This window comes from Mustela nivalis (genome assembly GCF_964662115.1).
Source record: "Mustela nivalis genome assembly, chromosome: 20".
Classification (NCBI taxonomy): Eukaryota; Metazoa; Chordata; class Mammalia; order Carnivora; family Mustelidae; genus Mustela; species Mustela nivalis.
Genome location: NC_139039.1, coordinates 26,532,522 through 26,557,317, shown reverse-complemented (window position 1 = coordinate 26,557,317; position 24,796 = coordinate 26,532,522). Strand labels below are relative to the sequence as shown.

At 38.8% G+C, this 24,796-nt stretch overlaps 1 protein-coding gene across 32 annotated transcripts in view; it reads right to left on the bottom strand.

Moving 5' to 3' along the window:
* Positions 1-2,195: 2,195 nt before the first annotated feature.
* The window catches only part of SORBS2 (sorbin and SH3 domain containing 2), a 211,019-nt gene continuing 188,418 nt past the window's right edge, over positions 2,196-24,796 (bottom strand). For 17 of the 32 annotated variants that reach the window (XM_082715679.1, XM_082715680.1, XM_082715667.1 and 14 more), the window contains 3 exons: positions 9,916-9,965; positions 5,979-6,085; positions 2,196-4,399 (listed from right to left, as the gene is read on the bottom strand). In XM_082715679.1, the coding sequence (XP_082571805.1) occupies positions 4,338-4,399; positions 5,979-6,085; positions 9,916-9,965 (219 nt within the window). In that variant the 3' untranslated portion in view covers positions 2,196-4,337. Of the gene's footprint in view, positions 4,400-5,978; positions 6,086-9,915; positions 9,966-15,346; positions 15,567-19,369; positions 19,565-21,237; positions 21,997-24,796 lie in introns of those variants that run through there. The other 15 variants (XM_082715685.1, XM_082715691.1, XM_082715689.1 and 12 more) reach the window with 4 other exon arrangements.

Below are 24,796 nucleotides of genomic sequence, written 5' to 3'. Positions count from 1 at the left end.
AACAATAGTTCAATATTCCATCCAGAATGCTGACATCCACAATGAGAAAGCCTGGCAGGAGGGTCACACAGTGGCTGCTGCTGCTCCGGACCTCACAGCAGTACTTGCATGGCTGTGACAGAAGTCTCGGCGAACCGCAAAGGTGGAGAGGGGTTTCTGACCTCAGGGCTTTGGTAAAGATGCTGTGGTATCTCAGCAGATTTTATAGAGAAGCACAAAGTATAAATTCTCAAGTAAAAGAGGAAATCTAGATTTTGATGCATGTGCCTTTAAAATTCCAGATTTATATTTTTAGAATGCTGATCATTTGGCAAGAGATGCACTGGAGGAGAGCAACAGGGTACCTGAGTACACACAGACAAGCATCCTGATCTTATCGGATTCTGATTCACCTAGTTAAATGACCCACAAATGCTCTGATGGAAACATGAGCAAAAGAATATTCTGGAGCATATTCTTCACACAAAGGGAACACATTTTAGTGAAAAGCTAATATACAGTGGAAATTTTCCATTGAAATAGAAGAGATCAAGGTGGGCATCAAGGAGAAGCAATGTGACAAAAACACTTCTGAGAACTGAATTGCCAACAGAGAAATGTACGGGTTTCTGAATATGTGAGACAAAGATGTGGGGGGGAGGCGAACACATGGAGCCACAAGCGTCCAAGGTCTGTTACAAAGGATCCAAGTATGATAAAGAAGATGTGAGGGTGTGTGTGTGTGTGTGTGTGTGTGTGTGTGTATGTGTATGTGTGTGTGTGTGTATACACAATCTATCTATATATTTATATATAATCTATTTATAGATATATATATATATAATTTATCTATCTATCTATATATTTATATATAGATAGATATCTATCTATATGACATATTTACAGAACAATATAATGGAATTATATATAATGGAATGGAATATATTTATGTAAGTATGTAGTAGAATATAAAAAATATATAATGGAGGGGCGCCTGGGTGGCTCAGTTGGTTAAGCAGCTGCCTTCAGCTCAGGTCATGATCCCAGCGTCCTGGGATTGAGTCCCACGTGGGGCTCCTTGCTTGGCAGGGAGCCTGCTTCTCCCTCTGCCTCTGCCTGCCACTCTGTCTGCCTGTGCTCGCTCTCGCTCCTCTCTGACAAATATATATATATATATATATAATGGAATATTACTCAGCCATCAAAAGGATGAAATCTAGCCACTTGCAATGACATGGATGGAACTAGAGGGTAATAAGCTAAGTGAAAAAAGTCAGCCAGAGAAAGACAAATAACATATGTTTCACTCATGTGGAGTTTAAGAAAGAAAACAGATGAACACAGGGGAAGGGAAGGAAAAATAAAATATGACAAAAACAGAGAGGGAGGCAAGCCATAAGAGACTCTTAACTCTAGTCAATAAACTGAGGGTTGATGGAGGGGAGGGGTGGTGGGGGTATGGGGTGCCTGGGTGATGGATATTAAGGAGGGCACGGGGTGTTACAGGCAAATGATGAATAACTAAATTCTACCCCTGAAACTAATTATGTACCATATGTTAACTAAATTAAATTTAAATAAAATTTTTTTTTTAAAAGAAAAAAGGATCCAAGTAGGAAAGCTAGTTATTTGCTATTTGTGTGAGAGTAAAGCACATAATTTAAAATTCCCTGAAAGCTTATGGGTCTTACGAGAGACTGCCATGCCAGTGGTGATAAAGGTTTTTAGGGCAGGAATTTTTAAAAATTTAAGGTGATTGAATTGAGACAGTGCTTATAACTTCTTGCAAGTAACTTCTTCTTAGAAAACATAGCTGTTTTTTTTTATTATTTTTTATTTTTTATTATTTTTTTTTAATATAATTTTTTATTTTTTATAAACATATATTTTCATCCCCAGGGGTACAGGTCTGTGAATCACCAGGTTTACACACTTCACAGCACTCACCAAAACACATACCCCATAGCTGTTTTTGAGGCATAAATATTATGTGTTGTTTTAGCTGAGTAGTAATTTTCAGTCCGAGAGTATTCAGCAAACAAGTCTTAGTGGCATGTTTAAAGAACATTTCTTCTCTGAGATGATGCATATACCTCTTTTTTCCATTTGTGTATCTAGAGAACATAGAACAAATGCATTTTCTCTTGGTGTGTCAAAGAAATTGAGGTAAACTACACAATTTTCTTAAGGATAAATGTCGAAAAGAAAAACTGAAGTATACTTCCAAGCAAAATTTATTAGGTGTCTATTCAAGAAAAACACAATGACCTTCGCTTGTAAGAATTCAAAGTCAATTACCTGAAAGCCAGGTATGAACATTTTTTTTTTCTTTTAAAATCAGATACAGAGAGTAGAAACAGTAATTTTTCTTAAATATGACAGGCAACAGATATTGAAATCTTTTCTCATAAATGGCATCAAGGATAATTACTCATTTATCAGCAAAGCTGCATGCACTTGACTTAATTTCAAACCCAAAGCCTTTAAGATATAAAGCTGATTGCAAACTTGACAGTTATCAAGGTAGGCTACTCGAAGATGTTTCTTTACCTTCTAACGAATGAAACTCCTCTGTAATCAGTACATTTCAGTTTGGCTGCTAAGATCTTTTAAGTTCATAAACGTTTGCATAAATTCTATCTTACAGAATTGCACAATCAAGGCGTGCTTGTGATCTGTGGGATATGTAAAGGATAATCTGTTGGAAAGTCTTTTAGCTTAGTTTAAAGTGAAAGATAAAGACCAAATTAGGAAATTTCCGTTTTTCTCGACAACTAAATAGTCTGTACAAAAAAGGAGCAAACGTATGTACAAAATTCTGGAGTCTACGTACATTGTGAAAAGATCAATCACTGTCCACAGAAGAAATGCCATAAAAAGTTTAATCTATAAGGTGCTCAAGATCCAGATATGAATAGTTCTTATGCAAAGTCATAAGAAATACAAAGCTAGTTCTCAAGGTATGTGTAGTTCAGGCACTGTTAGCCACGTTAAATCTTTCAGGTCCCAGAGCCAATTTGTGAATTTCTACTTCAGGGCAGAAAACATAACCTGAAGGATTTAACATTGCTTCCGAAAGTGCCTCATGGATTCTGAGGAAATATTTCACACACACCAGGAAAATCAGGCTCAACATATTCCTGTCCTCAAATGTTGCCAGGATTCTGAGTTCCGTAGAAGAAAAATAACTATCGTAGTAAAAATAATTGTATTGATCATAATCCTTGCTAAAACCAGCCATAATACTTGTGATGCTTCTGAAGTACTCTATTTCTATAAAATAACGTGTGGGATTCCTTTACATTTCCATAAAATGTACAACACACCATATGGATTGTCTGTTCTCGTAAATCTCAAATGTATATGTGTGCACACAGTGAAAACTTACCTATGAATATTGCTTACAGATACTTTCAAGTGTCTACGTTAGAATAATTCTTTGCACCTCTCACTAACACTGCTTTTATTAAAATTTTACCAGATAAATAAAACACTAAGAGCTCATTGTTCATGATGCTGATTATTACATTTTAATATAAAATAGCAATGCAACTTTACAACACAATAGGTTTTTGTTTTTTGTTGGTTTTTTTTTTTTTTTTTGTAGTCTAGCTAAACCTCTTATATAGTCTCATGATTATTACCAAAGGCTCTTATTCACTTAACGGTTTGCACTTCTAAAAAGTACAGAAAAAAAACTGCAGGAAAAGACTCCTATTTGAAAACTCACATTCAATCAATAAAATCACACTCATCCGAATTAACTTTCCTACGCTTGCTTTAGGTTTTGTAATCACTGTGCGTATTACAATATGTAAGTGCAGGCAAACAATAGCCGAAGGACAGTTTTTCATGTCGTGTAAACCAGGACACTAGGCAAACTCGTGAAAGGAAAATACACTGCCAAGCTAAGAATGTGAAAACACAAACCACAGCATTTAGGAATAAACAATCTCTGGTTGCCTGAGGGGAGAAAGCCTTTCAAAGTGGACTAGAGAGATTCTTCAGATATTATTTCCTTTTTTTTTTTTTTTTTTTTTTTTTTTTGCCTCAAATACTTCTCCCTTTCTAACTCTAACCATCTTCTCTCTGATCTCGCATAGCGACTTTTCCAAGTTTAGAGCAGAAATCAGGACTACGCACGTTCACGCAGAAGCAAGCCCCCAGCCTCCTCAGGGCTGGGCAGCGGCAGTCCCTTTGCTGGTGGTTTGGTGGCAGGTAGAGGTGGGGAGGGCTGGGGGACTTCTAGAGGAGACCAGAAGGCAGGACAGTGGGGGCAGGGGGTGAGGGGGCTCTTTCAGGCAAGGGTCTGCAGATGTGGTGCTGAAGTGGGACTTGCAATGTAGGGAGACAGCGATTCACAGCCTCTTGACATAGTTTCCGGGAAAAGTACCAAAGAATTTGGTTCTTCTTGAGGTTCCTGAAAATAGAAGCAATACATGGAATGAATAACGATGAAATATTGGTTTATAGATGTGGGCTAGAACACTCTTCCCTTACAAGCTGTCATGAAGCAAGCCAGCCTTGCAGGCTTTGGAAAAGAAGGCGCTCCCTCGAACACGGTAGAAAGACAAAGGGAGCAGTTTCATCTGAACTGCCTGATGCCTTCATGGTTTCTCCAGCTGGAAGGCGGCCCTCCCACCCACACCCAGGTTAGACAGAGATGCTCAGCCTCTCAGCCGGAAGCGGAAGACCACGCTGCGAGGAGGTGGGTTTTAATGTCATGCCATTAAGTGAGACTGATGCTCCAAGGCCAAGGACGCCAGACAAGAGGGAGGAGTGGCACACTCGCGGGAGGACGTCGAGGCTGGCCGTGTGACAGGATGGCCCAGCAGCAAGGCTGTGTAGGGGGAGCTGGGAGTCTGACACCCTCTTCAACAGGGTGTAACATTAATGGCATTACGGGGGACACTGTCACCCTCCAGTTTTATTAGGTCATGGGAGATCACGCGGGACGGGAGAGTTCTATGAATAGAAGCAGAGGCTTGTGGCTGTGGATGTGACCTCCGTACTTTCATCATTTTCCCCACGGCTGGCCTGTCTATGGAAAGCTCTCTTTCCTTCATCTTGTCTTCTCTTGTCCTCCTGTGCCTATATTTCATTGTTCCCTCTTTCCTGTGCACCCCATTATATGATCTTGTCTACAAATAGTTTCTCAGAAGAGCTCTACTCTTATTTTTTTTTAAGCTTTATTTTTTTGAGAGAGAGAAAGAGAGAGTGTGTGTGCATTAGAGGGGGAGGGGCCGAGAGAGGGAGAGAGAGACTCCACAAGCAGACTCCCGCTGAGCAGGGAGCCTGATGTGGGTCTTGATCTCATGACCCTGACATCATGATCTGAGCCGAAATCAAGTCAGCCACTCAACCAACTGAGCCACCCAGTACCCCCTATTCTTCTTTTAGGAAGGTAAGAACGTCTCTCAACTTCGACCAAAAATTAAAATGAAGATGAATCATTGAACTTTCAGGGTTATTTAACACCAGACTTAGTAAGTAGACGAATTGCGGACTTCATCTTGTTTTCTCCAATTAGATCCCCACTGCTGACACCTAACATTGTCCACCAAAGAGGGTGTTAGTATTTCTCATCTAGGAAACACTGTTGTTATGGTTCTGAGATCTCAGGCTTTCCTGGTTGGTGCTATCCAAAGCGACTTTCTTCTCTCAGTTGAACTGAAAGTAAAACTAGCAGAAAATCACATATACCAGAAAACCGTATTACAAATGCAATGCAGGGCAATTGGCTAAGCGTCTGATTCTTGATCTCAGCTCAGGTCTTGATCTCGGGGTTGTGAGTTTAAGCCTCACATTGGGATCCATGCTGGGTGTGGAACCTACTTCAAAAAATGCAATGCAGTGTTGCCTTGGGATTATACGGTGCATATGTAATGCGTGAAGGGTCAGAGGCATCACGAAAGCAAAGGAAGGTTGACTATCACAAATGACAAACACAAGCAAATTATAAAATGGCCCAAGGCATCTGAAAGGCAGTGTCCACCTACCCACAAACCATCCATCGTCACACTTCTCCATCACATCAATGACGTCACTTTCTCTGAGCTCCAGCTCATCTTCATTCCTAGGAGTATAGTTATACAGAGCCTGAAACCTTAAACAGGACAAATGGATGTGTTTAAAGACAAATCTTTACACCTTTGGGAAACTACAGAAGATTGTACATAGTCATTTTACTTTTAACATCTCTATCCTTACTAATACGTGAAACTTGATAGTGTAAGTCTTTGGTAAGCATGTAATGTAAATAGAAATATTTGGGCTTTCATGGGGTTTAGATCACTCTGATAGCATTTTAAAACTACAAGGAGGAATAACTGTGGAAGGTCGTAATACCCACAAGTTGGATTAAAACATTTTGACACTTATAAATCAGACCTGCATTCCAGTTGCCTGTGATAGAAACCATGAGGGCATTAAATAATAGCACAGAATATAAAAGAAGCGATGTGTACATTATCAGGGATGTAACGAGAAGGGATTATTGTTTTAGTTGGCCATAATCAAAAGCAAATAATTGCAACTTCCAAGTTGAATTTTCAATGGTTCTAAATGGAGACGTACAAACTATTTCAGACATGTCTTCTAAATCGCTATGTGGGGATCCCTGTAAAAGAGAAAGGTTTTTTTTTTTTTTTTTTTCACCAATAGGAATTCCTTAAAGCAGTTTAGTTTCATAGTTTGAATCAGTGTTTGTGAGGATTTACAATTTGAAAATCTGATGTAATTCACCTGTGAAGTCAAGCAGATGAATTCTACGCTCAGTGATGACTGAGTCAATAGCAAACAGTAGATTATGTATATAAGTTTCTTTTTTAAATGGGTCCTGGAGAAATTGTGTTTGATGTGGAAACTCTCCCTGGAAATAATTTTACATGAAAAGGAATTACTGATAGAATGCTACCACTTTCGTTTCTCTGCGTGAATTCGTCGAGAGCCTTTATTTTGGGGACACTGATCAGTAAAATGGAATTTGTGGTAACAAAATAGTATGTATTTTAATGCATATTAATGGAAACTGACATTTTGGAAAGTAAAAACACAAATTCTAGCAGCTGTGCATCTCAGGAAGCAATGGATATGCAGGTACATGAAAACTTCATATTACCACTAAAATATTACCAGTATCATGAGGGGGATTTAAAAAAAAAAATCAGTGAATTTGTTTTTGCTGTTTCTTCTAACAGTTATGTAATTCTGCCAATATATGGTAATAAGAACCGCATTTCAGGGTATTCTGAATTTTTTTTTTTTTTAAAGTCAACTTTAGAAAGTAGATAATGTTGAATACTGCTGGGACAAGAATGATTTATTTCTAATTACTTCATTCAGTCAGAAAATCACATTTTGGTGGAACAAAATTTTCCGATCATTTGAACTCAAGCATGTCATAAATCTGGGACATGGCTGCATGTGCTTCCCTCTCTGTCCATGAACTTTTTCAGATTGGGGGACCCAGATAAAGTTGGCTTCTGGCAGGGGTTGAGTGTGCGGGTAGATGTCTGGGAGAGAACATCATCTCCTAGAATACATCATCTACCCTGGCTGGCACCAAACCCGGAAATCACAACATTAGAGATTTCTTTCCGTTAATATTTGTCTTCCTAGAAAATCTTTTCCGCCTTTTATACTCTTTCGAAATTGGGCATCTGATGTCTTCTGTTGGGAAAGGATTCTGACTGTGGCGAAGGACAGAGAAAAGTAGCCAGATTCCCAGGGCCGTGGTTAAAGGAAAAAATAAAATAAAAAGACAGGGAGAGGTTAAATACCAATACTGCTTAATTTGGATGTTTGCAATAGGGCCAGCCAGGGTTGGAGTAGACAAATTTTTTTGTTGTTTGCTTTAAGGATTTGATTTTGAGGCTGCTTAGGTGAAGGGGGCGGGTAGCTTTTGTATATTCATATGGGGAAGTTGATTTCAACTCAGTCCCTTTTCCAATGAGGGAGACAGTCCTTCCTGGGCTGTTAATTCAGTGGATGTACATTAAAGCTCTCACTTTGGGAAACACCGATTCTCTGACTGGGCTTTCCAGGCCTTCCCTCGCTCAGGCGCTTGCTTGTCCAACCTCATATGGAGAAAAGCCTCTTTAAGGCCATCGAACCCTCAAGGTTCCAAGAGCTTAAAAAAAAAAATCCCCAAATTGGCACAAACTCCTACTTCACTTTGGTATGACAAAAACCAGTGTGCTTGTCAAAATTTACTTACCATTCGGGTTTAATTAGGCCACCAAAAAAAAAAAAACAACAACAAAAAAACGGAGTTTCATGGAAACATAAACAAACCTTCCTGAAATCCCCCTGCCTCTTTTGGCTTTCAAAATCAGTGTTGCATGACAGGAAATGGAGCTAAATTACAATTAAAATGTTTTGAAGGATGTGTTGGTGAGATGAATGATGGTGGTGGCATCAAGGTGCTTCAAAAAGAAATTTGTCTTTTAAATAAGAAATGCTCATTCAAGCTCAAAGCTCTCTCTATAAACCTGCAGCTTTTCCAAGAACGTATTTCATCCTAATTCTGAATTGCGGCAACCTTATAACATGAAGTTCCTATTTGTACTCCAATCTAGTTTTTACATGAAAGGTATTTAGTGACACCCCATAATCCACTCAGCAGATAGAAATTTAGTACAGAATGTTTTCTAATGTCCATAGCAGGGCCTTAGACATGCCTTTTCCCACCTGTGAGCTCTGTGGTTTGATAAATACCCAAATGGCCACACATGGAAGTATTAACTTTATAGGACATGAAACGGTAAAACACAATATACCTATCAATTCATAAACTCCTTAAAGCTGCTTAATACAATGTGTTGGTAATGCAACAGACCTGGACAGGCTTGGAATTTATTTTTTTGTGATGTGTTCCTATCATCTGCTTGAATAAGGAAACAAAGTCAAACTTCAGAATTACAAGTCTTATTGGATATTTTTTTTCCCCAGTTAAATGAAACTTGAAGGGATTCTTACTTCCAGCTTGTTCTTTGCCTAAGCTTTTCCCTAAGGAGGAGAGCTTTCTGGATGCACTTGATAAGAGATGAGAGATGATTTCTGAGAGCATGCTGTTAGCTCAGGGCCAGGTCTCCGAGGAGGAGGGAGTCTGTGGTGAGAAGGCACCAGGCCCCACAGCTGGCCTTGTTGACTAGTTAGGTCCTGGCTGAGCAGAGCATGGGCAGTGAGCCAGAGGGAGGTTCTGCTGGGGCTTGGGTCTGCCTGACGAGGTTTAGTTCCCTCTTTGCTCCTTCCCAGGGGTCTAACTCCTGACTTACAGACTAGGCAGTAGGCAGTAGGAACTAGATAGCCTCTGAACATCTGTGATGGGCAAAACGGAATGGAAAGAGACACACACAGAAAGAGAATCTTAAAGACAATGTGTGACACCTTCAATTTAAATTGACTTGTAGGTCAGAAAGGAGAGGGAGTTAGAAAGTGTGGAAAGGCATTGAGTTGAATGGCATCGAAGGTCTTAATACACTGCCATTTCCAAAGACCCGGGTAAGAATGGAACTCTGGAATTGCATTACTAACTTATCACTTCTGGTCTACTTTGACATTCTTCTAGTCTTCGAATATGTGTACAGACAATGTTAGGACATTTCTGTGTCTTTCAAGCTGTGGTAACTAGAATTCACATGCTGAGTGGAACAGAAAGGGAGTCAGATTGAGAAATCTTGGGCATCACTGGAACATTGGAAGGTTTTCCTGGGTGTGTAAATCAGTCTTCTACCCAAAATCACAGGTTTCTTTTCAAAATGAACTTCTGCTCTCTGTTATGAAAGATGTTGTAATTTCTCTTCATCAAAGAGCCTCGTGTTAGGTTGTTCTCTCTCATTTGCAAAGCTGAACAGGACTCTGTTTTAGTACATCGATTGTCTATTTTGTAGGTCAAAGTCAGTCTCGAACTTAGAAGATAAGAAGAATACTTACGGTTCCCCCCCACCTTGAATGTTTTCATGAGTAAACACAGGACGCTGTGGCTGAAATGAAATGATTTTCAATGTAATCAGTGTTTAAACTGGTACTAAGTAAAAAATAATTTGGATAATGGCATGGTACTTTTCTTGACATTTAATATTTCCTGTTGTAAAAAACCAAGAGGAAGGAAAAAAAAACCAAATAACGGGGTTCTGCAGGATTAATAATTCAAATATTTTGAAGGATGCTTTGCATTAAATCAAAATAACCAAGGTTCAAATGTTTTGAATATATGTAGAGTCTAGTCTGCTCAAGCATTAAGGAAAAGTCAGGGTTTAGTCCCATTGATTTTTCAAAGGCCAGGAATATGGCAAGAACATAGACATCAAACCACCAGAATGGGAAGTGTGGACACCTTCATACAACCTTATTCCTCAGCGTTTTCTCAAACAAGCAGAAAATAGGCCACATTTAGTCTAACAGCAAAGTATCCACATTCATTCTGCTTTTCCTTCACAGACAACATTTTCACGTACAGTACGGATGAAAATATAAATAGGCAGACATCCCATGCTACATTGGAATTAACACTCTCTGTTCTCCATGTGGAGAGAACACATGCATTTTTAAAAAGAGAAAACAGAGAACTTTAAATAGAATGTAACAAACAATATCCAGGTAACATGTAACATTTTACCTTAGAAGAGAAATATTGGTAGAAATTTCCAGTGCACTGAACTCTCAAAAGAGTTTCCTTTCTTTTTAAACTAAGCATCAAGACCAGTATCTGTAATAGATACTTATAATATTGGAAATGACAAACCTTAGCATCCCATATATCCACATAAATATTGCAACGAATGAAAGTTAATATGTTCGCTGAATATGTAAACTCGACATTGTTCATACCAACTACCTAAATGTTACTATTTCAGGAAAAGAAAAGCATTACAATTATTTCATAACACATTTCAAAATCATCTTCTTCTTGAGGACTATTGAATTAGTTAGTAAGTCCATGTCCGTAGATACCAGGGCCAATTCCTGGGTCCCAGAATTCTGAATGGATTTCTGACAGACTGGGTATTTTCCTCTGCAAATTGTCCATAGAACTCCCCCTGGTCCAAGAATGCATGAGGAAATCTGGGGTTTCTTTCAGTCTGAGTCTATAAGCTGCTCTCCTTCCTAAATTCTTTATTTACTCCCTTCCTATCCAAACTGTCTAGCATAAGACTAAATATTTATGTTACTAAAACTTGAAGCCGTCAATCTATTGGAAGTTTACTCACACTGTTCTTAGAAACTTCACTCAACAGTCTGTGCATGGAATATATAAACTTTAAAGAGTGGATAAGAATTATTGAACACATGCATGACTTAAGAGTACAATACTTCTTTAAGTCAATATAAAGTTACTGACAATGTATCTATTATTGAAATAAGATACACGATTTTAAGAATTATGAAGACTAAACTATTTTCTAGCTTTGTTGTCCATTTAATTCAGTGGAAATATATTGAATAATTCTATGTTATATATAAGTAAGAAATGAATAAAAATAAATATATGTAAAATAAATACAAGTCAACCATAAGCTTATATCCTATTAATTTTTTAAAAATTCTTGTCCAATCACGCATAAATAACCTTCATGCAGGAATAAGATATATGTATATTGACTGCTATTAATATTTTATAATATTTTTCCAGTCTTCTTTTGCATTTTAAATCACTGCAGAATAATGTTCCTTCACAAAAGTGTGGAAATATTTTTTAGATTTCTTAGAGATTCCTCTTTTTTGCTTTAGAAGTAGAGGTTGGTCTAGCATTTTTTCACTATCTTGAGCAAAAGTGCTATAAATATTTTTATACAAAGAGTTATTTCCTTGCTTTGGATCATTTAAAGCACATTTCCAGGAGTAAAATTTCTTGCCAAAGATTATATGTTCAAGCCACATGATAGTGAAAATGCTCCTATTAGTCACTCAAAAAATTATAAAAATGTAATTTAAAAAAATGGAAAATGCTGTATTTCAAAGCATATACCAGGACAGATGCTCTGGTCTCACAAAACATCATAGCACGCTTTACAGTGCATAGTGTAGTTATAAATAAGAAAATATTATCTGATTACCTGTTCTTATCTTCAAAGAAAAATATCTTGTAAAATATATTCCATTGTGCTCTTTCTACATGTTTGAATCATTCTAGTATGTTTAAGTTGAGTCAAAGTTTGACTTTTCCATCATGGCATCAAAGGCTTGGTACAACTGGCTGGTCTAATTTCATTGATCTCTTATGTTAAAATGTGACTACGACTTTAAAAATGTGACTACGACTTTAAAAATCAGATTGTTCTTTGATACCAAACAATCTACTTTGAAAGTCCATATAGAACCTTTTCCTTGTCATCATTATAATTCTACTACTTTTAAGTCCTTTAATTTGACTCACATCATAAGTAATTTAAGTGAATCGCCCCTTTGACAATTATGCACATCGGGCTGTTGCTAGAATTATGTGGCTCCATTAATGCCACAGGTGTTTCCGTCTCAAGGAGTCGTCTTCCTGGGTGTGCCAGCCAGCAATGTTCTTGTTTTTATCAACCCCTCCCAATATGTCTTTTTTTCCCCTCTACAGCCTTTAAGAGAACCACACTCCTCACCCACTTCTCTGATTTCCTGGGTCTCTATACTGTTCACATGCTCAGGCCAAGATTTATCATAGCCTTTATTAAGATGATGGTGACTTCTAGAATCTTTCTAAGGCTATCTTAACAGGAATCATCTCCATGTGAATCTGGAGAGTGAGGAACCAGTGTTGAGGAAAGATGACTAGTTACAGTATTTGAATTCATTTATTTTAAGCGTATTTGGTTAATAGATGAAAAAGTAGCACTCATCGCTGTTCATGAGGGCACCTTTGTGTCTTTCTGGTGTGGGTGTTGACAGTGTAACTTTGGATATGCACCTCAGCTTCATTATCTCTAAAATCAGAGTTGGCCAAGACGGAGATTAAAATCTTGTCCCTCTCGGGAAATCCATGGAGGAAACCACATTTCCACAGATATATTTCTTCTGTTACGTATAGGTGCCATCATCAACCTTACCCCTCTCTTGTCAGAGAGCCGAGATAGCTCACACGGATCGATTAATTCTCAAGTGTTCCAGTCATGTAAAAACAATCCTAATAACTGTTCAGCTTCATTTTTCAGATCAGGAAACCCAAACTCAAAGATCATTTCTTAATATCACAAATAAGTAAAAAGAAGAAACAATTGCAATTTTGACTGGCACTTTCTTGAATTACTCTGATGGAATAGATGGCCTAAGTTGGTTAAAATCAGCACCCTCATTTTGTCCTTTAGGCGAGTGTTTATGGTCTCTAAGGATACTCAAGGAAATTATCTTAGGAGACTATCTTTTGCCTTCCCCGCTCTCCGCTGTTAGAACTCCAAGGGCACAAATCTGGAGAAGAGATCTGTCCTGAATCTGCATTCTATTGCCCCCAAGTGGTGAGGAGTGGCAGCAACACACTAATATACCTCGGGATCGCTCTACAAAGTCTCTTCAGCCTGCATTCATTTTGAAAGGGTATTTTAAAGACCACGGAGTGTTGATAGCCATCTGTTTTTCTGACTATGTACTTCCCTTCCCACATTTTAAATTTTTGAGAAAGGATCGCTTTTTGGGTCCGTGCTTCTATTTTAACTCTGCTCATTACTCATAATTTCTTAACAGTTTTGTGATCAATATAGCATATACATTTGTGACATTCAGAGAGACTTACATGTGTCTGAAGAATACAATAAAAATGAGAAAACCCAGTGAAGCACCATGTTGTTTTCACGGAATCCTAAATAGTTTAACTTTTTTCCCTTGACAATGTAACAATTCTCTCCCTCCTCCCCGCCCTTTAGCTTTTTTTTTAAGGTTATCAAAAGTGGATACAAATGAGACAAGTTTAAACACATGCTAATATTCGAAGCCAGAACCAGCCCACTGCTCCTAAGGGAACCAGTCTGGAATATCCTAGAATCTCTGATTATAGTAAACCATATACTTCCCTCGCTCAGACAGAGAGACACAGTTGTTTCAGAACCCTTCTGTCTACCATGCTTCTGCAGAGGCATTTCTGGGGATTAGCTATATTTAATATTTGGTAATTCTTAATAAGAATTGACTGTTATTAAGTACTAATGTGGAAGAGTATTTGAAAGAGTTATAAGCACTTCTAGAGTTCTTCAGTCAAATTTTTTTCCATAAAATGTTAGTGGTAGTACTTGCCCACCAGAATTCGATAGAATTCTCCTAACAACAATCCCATGTTTATGTTGATAGCCTTATTTTTCCTTCTCAAGTTATGACACACAACTTTGCATGAATCTAAGGAATACAGAATATTTATGTTTCCCATGAACATATAGAACTTATAAGTACATAATGTAAAAATCTGGCAAAGAAAAAAACCTTGAGGTAACCTAAAACATAGCATCTCACTGACCCACGGGAAATTTATGGCCGGGCCATATGAATTGTGGAAAAAATCCTCCTTTTAGTTTTGGCTCTGGAAGGCTCTTCTGTGAGTGAAACTAAGAGTATCTTCAAATCAACATTCCTCTTTCTCTACGGCAACCCAAATCTCTGCCTCAGAAACAAAGTGACGGCTCATGATGCCAGCTAAAAGCACAAACATGGCAGAAACAGAGAGAGCTACATTTTTTGAAAGCGGAAAAGGAAATCCTCTTTACAACCAACCACATCTTTAGCAATTTGGAAACCATAGTCCCGTAGCAGACCAGGTAAGGTGAAACCCGCGTTTATCAAATAAAAATGGTGAAAAGACAGACTTTTGCAGAGACAGAAATCCCCAAATGCCTTGGCTGCCTTCTTCAGAACTGATCATCCCATTTGGAACCCATTTATATGAACAGAGCTAAAGAGTTACAGGGAAAGGTAATTTCACCTTTAAGTTCAATCAGAGCTGTCAAAAGAGTACTGAAATACCCTCCAATCTCTGGTTTAGGCTTAAAAAGGATCATGGAGCAAATGTAGCACACATTGCCAGAGCAACCAGATATTTTTGCAACAAGGATCATGGATTCAAGAAAAAAAAAATCAAAATAAACTGAAAGCCACAGAAGCAAACATTACTGGAAATGTGTGAGTCCTATATACGATTAGCAACTGCTTTATTCTTTGCACTAAAAATGGTGACTGGAAGGAAAGCAGCGACCGACAGAGAACATGGAAGCCTAAGATGGCTGGAGAAGACAACATATACTAACTACACCCTTACTTGTCTGATGAGCATTGTCATCCTGTCTTTTTGGTGTTTAGAAAGCTGACACATACAGGCGTAAAAGGGAAACACGTTGCCCAAAGACAAGATAGGATTTTCGAGTTGATCTGATTTCACAGCCCATCATCATTCTCAGGGATATCTCTAGCTCTACTTTAGGGGCAAAGCACAGCAATGACAAGGAAGGAAGAGCCAGCCTACTGAGGACGGGTGGCCAGCGTGCCCGGCCTCAGGGGGGGTGTTCTGACCCTACCCTGTGGGAACTGCTGAGCCCTCTGACAGGCGAGCCGCAGGATCTCCTAGACATCACTGGGCTACGCGGAGGCTTACCCAAGACAAATATCTCGCTTTTTAAGTCAGCCTGGAAAATCCATAAGAAGTTAATTAGTTCTTGTCCTCATTCTACAGCCTTCAGGAGGAGCTTTCCTCTTTTGCTTTTTCATGCACACGCAGCATGCCAAACTTGAACGGTTGCAGAGCGGGGAGGGTTTACCAGTTAGCCCACAGACAGCTCTCCCGGCTGCCCACAGTTTTCATACCACAGGCGGCAAGTGCTGCTTTCAGAAGGAACTCAACAGGCAGAGCAGAAAGAGACTTACGGAGAGAAGCTGGCATCAAGAAGATGTTTGAGTGCAATGCTGACGGCTAAGAACACATACAAGAATGTTTAACAATGGGGTTCAAGACAGCCTCAGAACTGACCTATTTCCTTTGTGCTTATTCTACCAGATGCAAGGTAAGATAGAGGGAAATATCTCTTAATACCCACCGAGTTTCATAAAAAGTCTCAATCATTGTTCAGGGGCACATTTTCTAACAAAACACATCGGGAAAAAACATGGCTTTTTGGGAAAAAATGGTAAAATATCACGAAATAAAATGTCACGAATATTGTCCTGACTTCATCTTGTGACTATCTTGGCATTCTTTCAAAGGAAGATTTTTAATATGACAGTGAACCAACTAAGCTTTTTTGTGTGAGTATGCTTTATTTTCTTTCCAGGAGTAGACAAGATCTACCACTTGTCCACACTGTTAGGCAAGTATTTGATATGCTTACAGGAATTTCAGTAGGACTAAAAGACTTTTTTTAAAGAAAAGTGTGTGGTTTTGTTAACTCTCACTGAGGAATGTTTTTTTATAATAATTAGTAATAATTGACCTCACATCTGCAGTCTCTAGATAAGAAATGCATTAGGTATTTTTCATTAGGGGTTATGGCAGAGAATGCTTGATGTTCTCCAGTATTCATTCTCTTCTTTGTCCATCCTCTGTAACAGAATCCTAACAGGGACTTGGACATTCTGAATAAAGTCTATTTCTCAGCCTTTCTTGTGTCAAGATGTGCTCATGTGATAAGTTCTGTCAGATGGGATATATGCAGTAGGAAGGGACTGCTGGAGCTGGTGCAGCCACTTTGGGCCATGCAGCGGAAACTTCTCATTGAGGAAGATGATGTGCTAAAATAAAATGGCATTTCCTGATGACTATGGAGTCACCTACCAGCCCTAGAGGCCCTATGTTCATGCATAAAAGAAATATACTTGTACATTGTTTAAGTTATAATTATTTTCTTGTGCAGAAGCTGCCCCAATCTCAACTAATACAGGGATTCTATGAACATTAAGGCTCATAGAGAAAAAACATTTAGCTGTTGGCTTGATGTGGATAAACAGCCAGAAAGATCATCTGGACATATTAGGAAGAATTAGTGCTTAATTCCATGTCGGAACTGTGCTCAAGGGGATTACTTTCTGGTGGGATGGTGTTAGAGTGAGCAGTCTTCCTTAGGGGCATACAATGTTTCTTGAAAGACACCCAAAGACAAATATCATAAAGAGCTTACACTGCAATTTGAGTCCACACGCCATAAGTCTCTTAGCTGGAAGGGGAAGTTCAGCTTATAAAGGAATAGAGAATTATGATCATTTCTAGTATGAAAAACCACTATTTACAAAAAGGATGCTCAAAAGACTAGAGAAAATATTGAATTCTGATTTATATATCACTCATCATGTATATGTACATTTCAATCTTCTGTCATCTACAAAGTGTTGGTGAATTTTACTTTTAGGAAGGATTTTAGATTGTATGTGAAAGACCTACACTGTCTCAGAAAATAAAAGACTGAAACTGCATTAAGTTAGCATGCACTAAGTAAAACAATGGTGGGTGGGGGTTGATAAAAGTATTTTAATGACTTCATGCATACTATGCCATATCTACTAAAACATTATTAAAAATTGATTTTGTCTTTGCTTTTAGTGCAGGGTGGCTTTGTAATGAGTGTAACTTGTAACATTCTTGACATGGAAGAAACAGGCAGCCTTCTTAGAAGACTCAAGCCAGCCCAGTTTATCGGTGCCGGACGTGGGGTTAAACTATAATGATGGCCTGAGCGTTGCTGCTGATTCAGTTTGCTTCTATATTTACAAGCACGGATAACTTCAGTCAACTTATATTCTTCCCATGAATGGAAAAAATAGATTTATAATGTTTTCGAAAAGCTCAGTGAGGGATTTATAATGCTCATTTGCTCTCAAGTAAGATAAAATAGAGGGGAAAATGCTCCATTTTTCTGGAGTTAGTTATTTGATGTAGTTATGAAAGTATCCTTGGAAAACATGATTGTTGTGAATACCTCCATTCTCTCATAGCATTCTGCAAACTGAAACCTAACGTGTGTATGAGATTGAGCATGGTTCTTGCAGCAGAATAAACCTGTGTAAATCCTGGTTTTGTCCTTGAGACTACAATGGCGAGATCATCATCTCTCTGTTAGAGAAGTTCACGGGGTGCCTGGGTGGCTCAGTCAGTTAAGCGTCTGCGTTCAGCTCAGGTCATGATCCCAGGGTCCTGGGATCGAGCCCCCAGTCAGGCTCCCTGCTCAGGGGAGGAGCCTGCTTCTCCCTCTCCCTCTGCCTGCTGCTTTGCCTGCCTATTCTCTCTCTCTCTCTCAAATAAGTAAATTCTTCAAAGAGGAATAAATTAGAGAGATCCAATTCTAAAGTTACTATGCCATGTATGGACGAAGTTTAAGGGCTAAAGAACAAGTAAGGGAAAGGCAAGGAAGAAATACTTTGGCCTTAAAATGAAAACCACAGAAAGAGTGGGGGAAAGGCAAATTCTTAGTCTTAGATATTATCTGAGGTATTATTATTATTATTATTAAAATTTCCTAATTATTTCACACCAGCCAAAATGAAACCATGAGGGGTAGAGAGCAGCTAGTCTTTAAACTATTTCACTTTTTCAAAAAATTCCCTTCATCGGTAAGATGAATTCACATTACTGGACTATTGGGGTGGATGGAGGCGGTGATGGGAGTTTGGAAAACTGTGCAGACGGCATTTCTCCGGAGTTGGGTGTTGGTGCTTCCTAGCAGAGAAACTCGACTCTACCACAACCTTTGTGCTTTCACTTAAGGGCAGAGGCTCCCATTTCCATTTCCAAAGACTGGAGGTGAGGATGGGTTATTATCTGACGTCTATCACCTCTTGCGTAAAGGAAGAGATTTCAAGATCATTCTGATTGTAGAACCAGAACTCTCCTGTGATGAGTTCATTCCTGCTGTGGTTAAATCCCTTTCCAGGGTCAGCCACTAATTTTGTTGGACATCTTTTTTCACGGTATCCTTCCAGGGAGTTGAAGACCCAGCAGGGCTGCCAGCTGCACTACTCAGAGTTGGGTGATTTGTGAACTGTTAACACGAGAGTGTCATTCCCGCCATCCTCATTAACCTACTTCCATTTTGTGGAAGAAAAGTGTCTTGGCACTCAAGACAGTGCCAGGATCTTCCTACCCCTGGGCTCTGCTGAACCCGCTGATGGGCAGGACACGTGGGAGGCAATGAGCCCGCTGAGGAGGGACAGAGTCGATGTCTTTGAATGGGATGCTTCTCAAAAAAAAAAAAAAAAAAATCTAGTGATGACTTTTTATTCTTATATATACATTTTTGTTTGTTTTACTCCTCAATCTGGGTGTAGCTGCTTTGTAAGTGTGTCTTTTAAAGGTTTGGACAGAGGCCATGCCAATGCTGTTAACAGTTAGCAACCAATATTTCCATGGCGTTTTAGAACTTGTAAGATGGCACAAATCTAAATACAGCTAATGAACAAAATTCATTTAAAGACATGCAAAAAACCACACTCAGGATGCAGTTACCTTTAGTTCTGGTGAATTTATCTCCTGTTGATAAGGGTATTTGGGGAGGAGTGGGGGAGAGTAGGGCTGGGGAGTCTGAGAAAGTGTGGAGTTCAGGTCAGAGACAGAGGTGGAGGGAGAATGAAAAGGAAGGGCGGGAAGGAGACAGCTGGGAAACGGTGTGGACTTTCCATCTCCCGGAGAAAGTGAAGGCCGCTTAAAGATTGAGGAAAGACAAGATGTGATTACGGCTTGTGTCCAGAACAAGGTTACCTGGTCTCTGGAGATTATCCCCCAACCTCAAATAATGTTAATGTTACCAAATACCCTGGCAACTGACATTTATCACAAGTTCTTGCTTGAAAAGCACTAACTTTTTCTATTGAATTTGATTCAGAATTCCCAGTGGGTGGCATCATTTTTCTGAGGTGGGTACCTGGAGACAGGAACCCCCAGATTCTACAACTTTCTATTTACAGGATGGCTCCTTCTAAACATGAAGGAGAAACAATGAAAAGTGATGGCTCTTTGTAACTTGCTGGTAAAGTAGATCGCGATTTCTAGAGAGTTTGCTGCACAGCTAGGGGAGTGGGAGCGATGACGTGTGCCTGTGGGGCGTGCACCTGTGGGTGCCTGGTGGGAACCACTGTGAAACCTCCCCCTCCCTGCCGGCCACAGGCTCCTGGGAACAGAGCCACCTATCTAATTGCCTCGTACTATTGATTACGTTGGAGGGAAAATGAGTTATTTTTAATAACTGACCTAGAAACATGTTTGAATTCCTGTAATGAATGATCTCTTGTATTCAGTAGTGTGTTTATTTTATACAAGAGTAGGTGGGGCTGGGTTCTTTGTTCAGGTGAACTTTTCTCTTCTGAGTGAGGAACTTAGCCAAGCCTCACGGTTCTGTGGGTGTTGAGGGTCCTCGTGGGCATTGATCTTTATTTAAGCCCAAGAACACCCTGTAGTATAGGTCACTTGTGCCTCTATATGTGTGTTCCTGGTAAGGTCTTCATAGAAAACTATGGGATTTTTGGAAAATTATTTTCATTTTCTAAGATGTTTAAATAAAGGATCCATGGGGGGAAATGACTTGCATAGTAACATGATATAAAACATTCTTTTTGTTTCATAATTTCAGTCTTTGCCAGTAATCAAATTTTCTTTTTAATTTACAGGTGATATATTTGTGAGATCAAGTTTTGCTTTTGCTTTTGTTGTAAGAGAAAAATTTACAGGCTAAAGATTATTTAAGGTGTTTTCCTTCTTTACTAATTAAAATCATTGCCCAAGATTCTTTGTTTGTAAGATGGAAATCCATCAGTAGTCTTATGTGGCCACCAACTTGAAGAAATTATTTCTTCAGGGAGTTAAAAGGGCACAGGAGTACTTTTTTGTTTCCTCCTTCTCTCTTTCTCTCTCTCTCTCTCTCTCTCTCTCCTTTTTTGCAAATCGCCTTTGGAATTGGGCTCATCTCCGTGTATTGATGTCCTCATCTCTACAGTGGGGCTAATAATATGACCCACCTCATTGAGTTATGAAAAGTAAAGATGAAGAGTTCTTAGAACAGTGTTTGAGAGTAAGAGCTCAACTCTGTAGCTATCACGGTTAGTAACAAAAATCAGGAAGACTATACATTATAGACTGTTTAAATATGAATTTGTAGTTACCAATAAATACTGGAATTATATCATATATTTATACCATCTTACTAAAATCTGGTGTGTTTCCATCCATTCCTCCACCCCCAGCTTAGGCAGTGCTTGTGTTTCTTAAGAGGATGTCTTGTAGGGCAATGCTAAAATTAATGTTTATTAATGTGATTAACTGTACTATCTAAATATAGTAAGACTGGTTAGTTCTTCAGTAATTAGGCAAGATTAAAATACCTCATTACTGGTCTTCGCTGCATTGCTGTCTTCCTTAGGGGTCCTAGGATCTGTGGGGGTGGCTACAGGATATTTTAAGCAGGCGGGTTTCCTCTCCTCTTCCTCCTCTTCAATGTGCAGGCTTGGTGTGGTCTCTGGGCCATCATGGGCACACCACAGGGCCCCTGGTTCCTGAGATTCTGGCCCTCCTTGGATGCCTGACATAAACCCCTCACAGATATCCTCATCTTCCTCTCCAATGACAGGGAGACATTGGGGCAAGGGACCCAAATTCGTGTGTGCAGAGGCCACAAACTTATCACCTAGAACTTCGGGTACTTTCTCGGGGCCTCCAAAGCCCTTTCCCATTTTTGTCAGATCGTCAAACTTGTTCTGAGTTGTCTTTCTGGAATCCTGCAGTGGTTTGGCCTCATAAGGCTGGCGTGCAGCCGAGGTCACCCCTGAGCCGGGGACAGGTAGCAGAGAGGAAGCTGGCTTGGCAGGTCCAGAAGCTGGAGGCAGCGGGAGGAGTACTGAGGGCTCCTCCTTGATTTCAAGGATCTCCTCTAGGATACTTGGTTTGGCTTGGTCAGCTGATAAGGTGAAAGCACCAAGCTTCTCTAATTCATCCAAGAAGCTGTCCAGAAAAGGAGGCAGTGCTGGGGTCAAAGGATTTGCCGGTGGACACGTGGCTGTCAGGGACAGCCACCCAGGGGCTGTTTTATCTGAGCCAGGTGAAGCTTTGTGCATGGGAGCAGGGGCTGGTTCCCTGGAAGCCAACTTAGAAATGAGCAGGGATTATGGCATTAAAAAGAAACGAAGAAAGTCATAATAATAATAATACATTAAAACACAGAGACAGAGAAATGCAGGAAAGGTATGGTCATACATATAAAAATATTTTATGCGACAGTTTCTACTCAAAGATGTTTTGCTGACTTTAAATGAAATCATTAGCATGTTAACTAGAAGGTTATCTGAACACGGAAACTCTCCTAGTATTTGGTAAGAGATCTTAGGTGTCAGGATACGATAAAGCTATTGAAGAGATCACAAGGTCAGACCATGAAACCGTAAGTGATTTTATTTTATAGATTAGCTCTTTTAAACTAGGATTCAGATACTGACTTAGTGGTCTCTGATATAATGTCACTGTAAAATGAAAGGTTTCAATAATGTTACTGTTAAACGAAGTTTTCAATAATGCTACTGTTAAATGAAGGTTTCAATAATGTTACTGTTAAATGAAGTTTTCAATAATGAAACCTTTTCTTATCCTTTGAATTTGTTTAGTATTCTTTCTTCCTGTAATGGTGCCAAAACTTCGGAACTTCCATAGTTTTCTCACTTATGTTTGCAAGGTAATTATAACATATGGCATAAGATATTTTTACATCATTACGCATGAACACGTTTCCAAATGAATAAATTCTGAAAAATATTTTTCAAGAACAGAAACTCATCATCAGAATACAACTTGACTTATGGTAACTTCTACTTCAAAGTTTAAAAAATCCAAAGTAAGTTTACATAGAAAGGGGACATATGATTTTAATGGGAGTAAACTTCTGCTAGGACTCCCATTCCTTTATGTTAACCTGTGAAATATAATTTATGAAACTTAACCTCCTGAGGCAAAAATATACTACTGTGTATCTTAATATTATCACTATATTTCGGACATATTGAACAAAACAGAATTTTAGTGGATATTCCTGAAAAATAGTTCTAGAAGCTCCGCCTAGGAACATTCTAAGACATTTATCTATTGTTGCTGAACTAGAAAGAATGCTAGACATGGATGACATTTTACTTTCATTCTCTCTAGGTAGACGGTTTGGGTTTGGAAAGAAAAAAAATCTTCAAGGAAGATTTTGAGATGCATTTTCTAGTTGGTTGTTTAGGATGAGACTTTACTCAGGTACTCAGTACTCTTGGTCCTAGGGCCACGTAATTTTGACTTCTGTGTGCTCTAAGAGGAATGGGGCACTAATAGAATTTATTTAGCTATTTTTTTTAAAGGAAATATGATTTCCTGTCAGCAGGGGGTGGGATAAATGAGGCAGAGAGTCACAAAGCTCATGTGAATGTTCTACCAGAAGATTTGGGACTAAAGGCTGCCGAGCGCCTGATAGAAAGTGATACTACACTGTGGTCTGTTAGTAGATAGACAGCCACTTTTAGCAAGTCCTGTCTGTGTTCAATTTTTAATAAGACAGAAATTACCTAAGTCTCCTTTGATAGCTTAGAGGAGTTCTCTTACTAGCCAGTGTTCTATTTTATGCTCTTTGTTATATAATGCCATAAAAGATTTTGAAAATCTGTGAAATATGTAAAAATTCAGGATTATGACTTTTCACTTTCCCTTTTTTCTCATGCTCAGGAATATTATGTGAATGAGGAAGAAAGACATTTAAATCCCACTCTTGTCATGACTGCCACCATCATAGTGACTACCTGCTCCTTTTATCGGACCATGGTGGGCAATACGTATGCTAACAGGTTCAAAGTGCTTAGCTTGACAATGGACTTGATTCTGCCAACAGTGAAACCAAGTATCTGAGTTGCCTATATAACATAAATATACCTATAATACGAAAATCAAGAAATTATCTTTTCTCCTTAGAGTTGGACTCCACTACATGCAATGCAGAAATAGTGTCAACATTTGAATCTCCCCTCGCATAAAGATAGTATGTTGAGGGGCACCTGTGTGGCTCAATGGGTTAAAGCCTCTGCCTTCAGTTCAGGTCATGATCTTGGGGTCCTGGGATCGAGCCCCACATCTGGCTCTCTGCTCAGCGGGGATCCTGCTTCCCCCTCTCTCTCTGCCTGTCTCTCTGCCTACTTGTGATCTGTCAAATAAATAAACAAAATCTTAAAAAAAAAAAAGATAGTATGTTGAGAAATGTGATTTGAGTGTGTCAAAGAGTGATTCAAGAGTCAATGAGTTCCTTCTCCATTTGCAAATATCAGTTAGAAACTAGGATATATAATACTATAGTTCCTTTTCTGAAAATGATTCAGTTCAACACTCCTGAGAAGTTTCCTTCATTAAGCTAGTGATATCATAGCATAGATTACCAGATGGGATGAAACCATTAAGTATTTTTTTTTTTTCAAATTATAGACATGAGCTTTTCAACATGTTTTCTTCCCAGCAGTTGAGAATAAACACTAATTAGTTATTAGTGAATTTCTCTATTTATAAAATGTAAAATCTGGTGTTCTAAGAAAAAAAAACCTAGGAAACTGAAAATACATTTAAATCATTCACAATCAAGATTAAAATGCTGTGATCTATAATATTGCATTGCCAGTATTAGTTAGGACGTTATGGAAGAATTTCTTACATGTTAAATAAGGCTTTGTAGATGCATGCTTATTCTTTCTTATAAAATTTTCTTTGAAGGTACGGCCTCTTCGAAATTTAGCTAGTAGTTCTTTTGAGATGACTGAAGGGTAATTAAGATAGATATAAGGATGAAGATTCTGATCTTTTCTTTTTATCAGTAGGAACTGTGAAGGAAGGACATTGATCTCTAGAACTAAGCTCTGGTAGTGAAATACATATACTGAA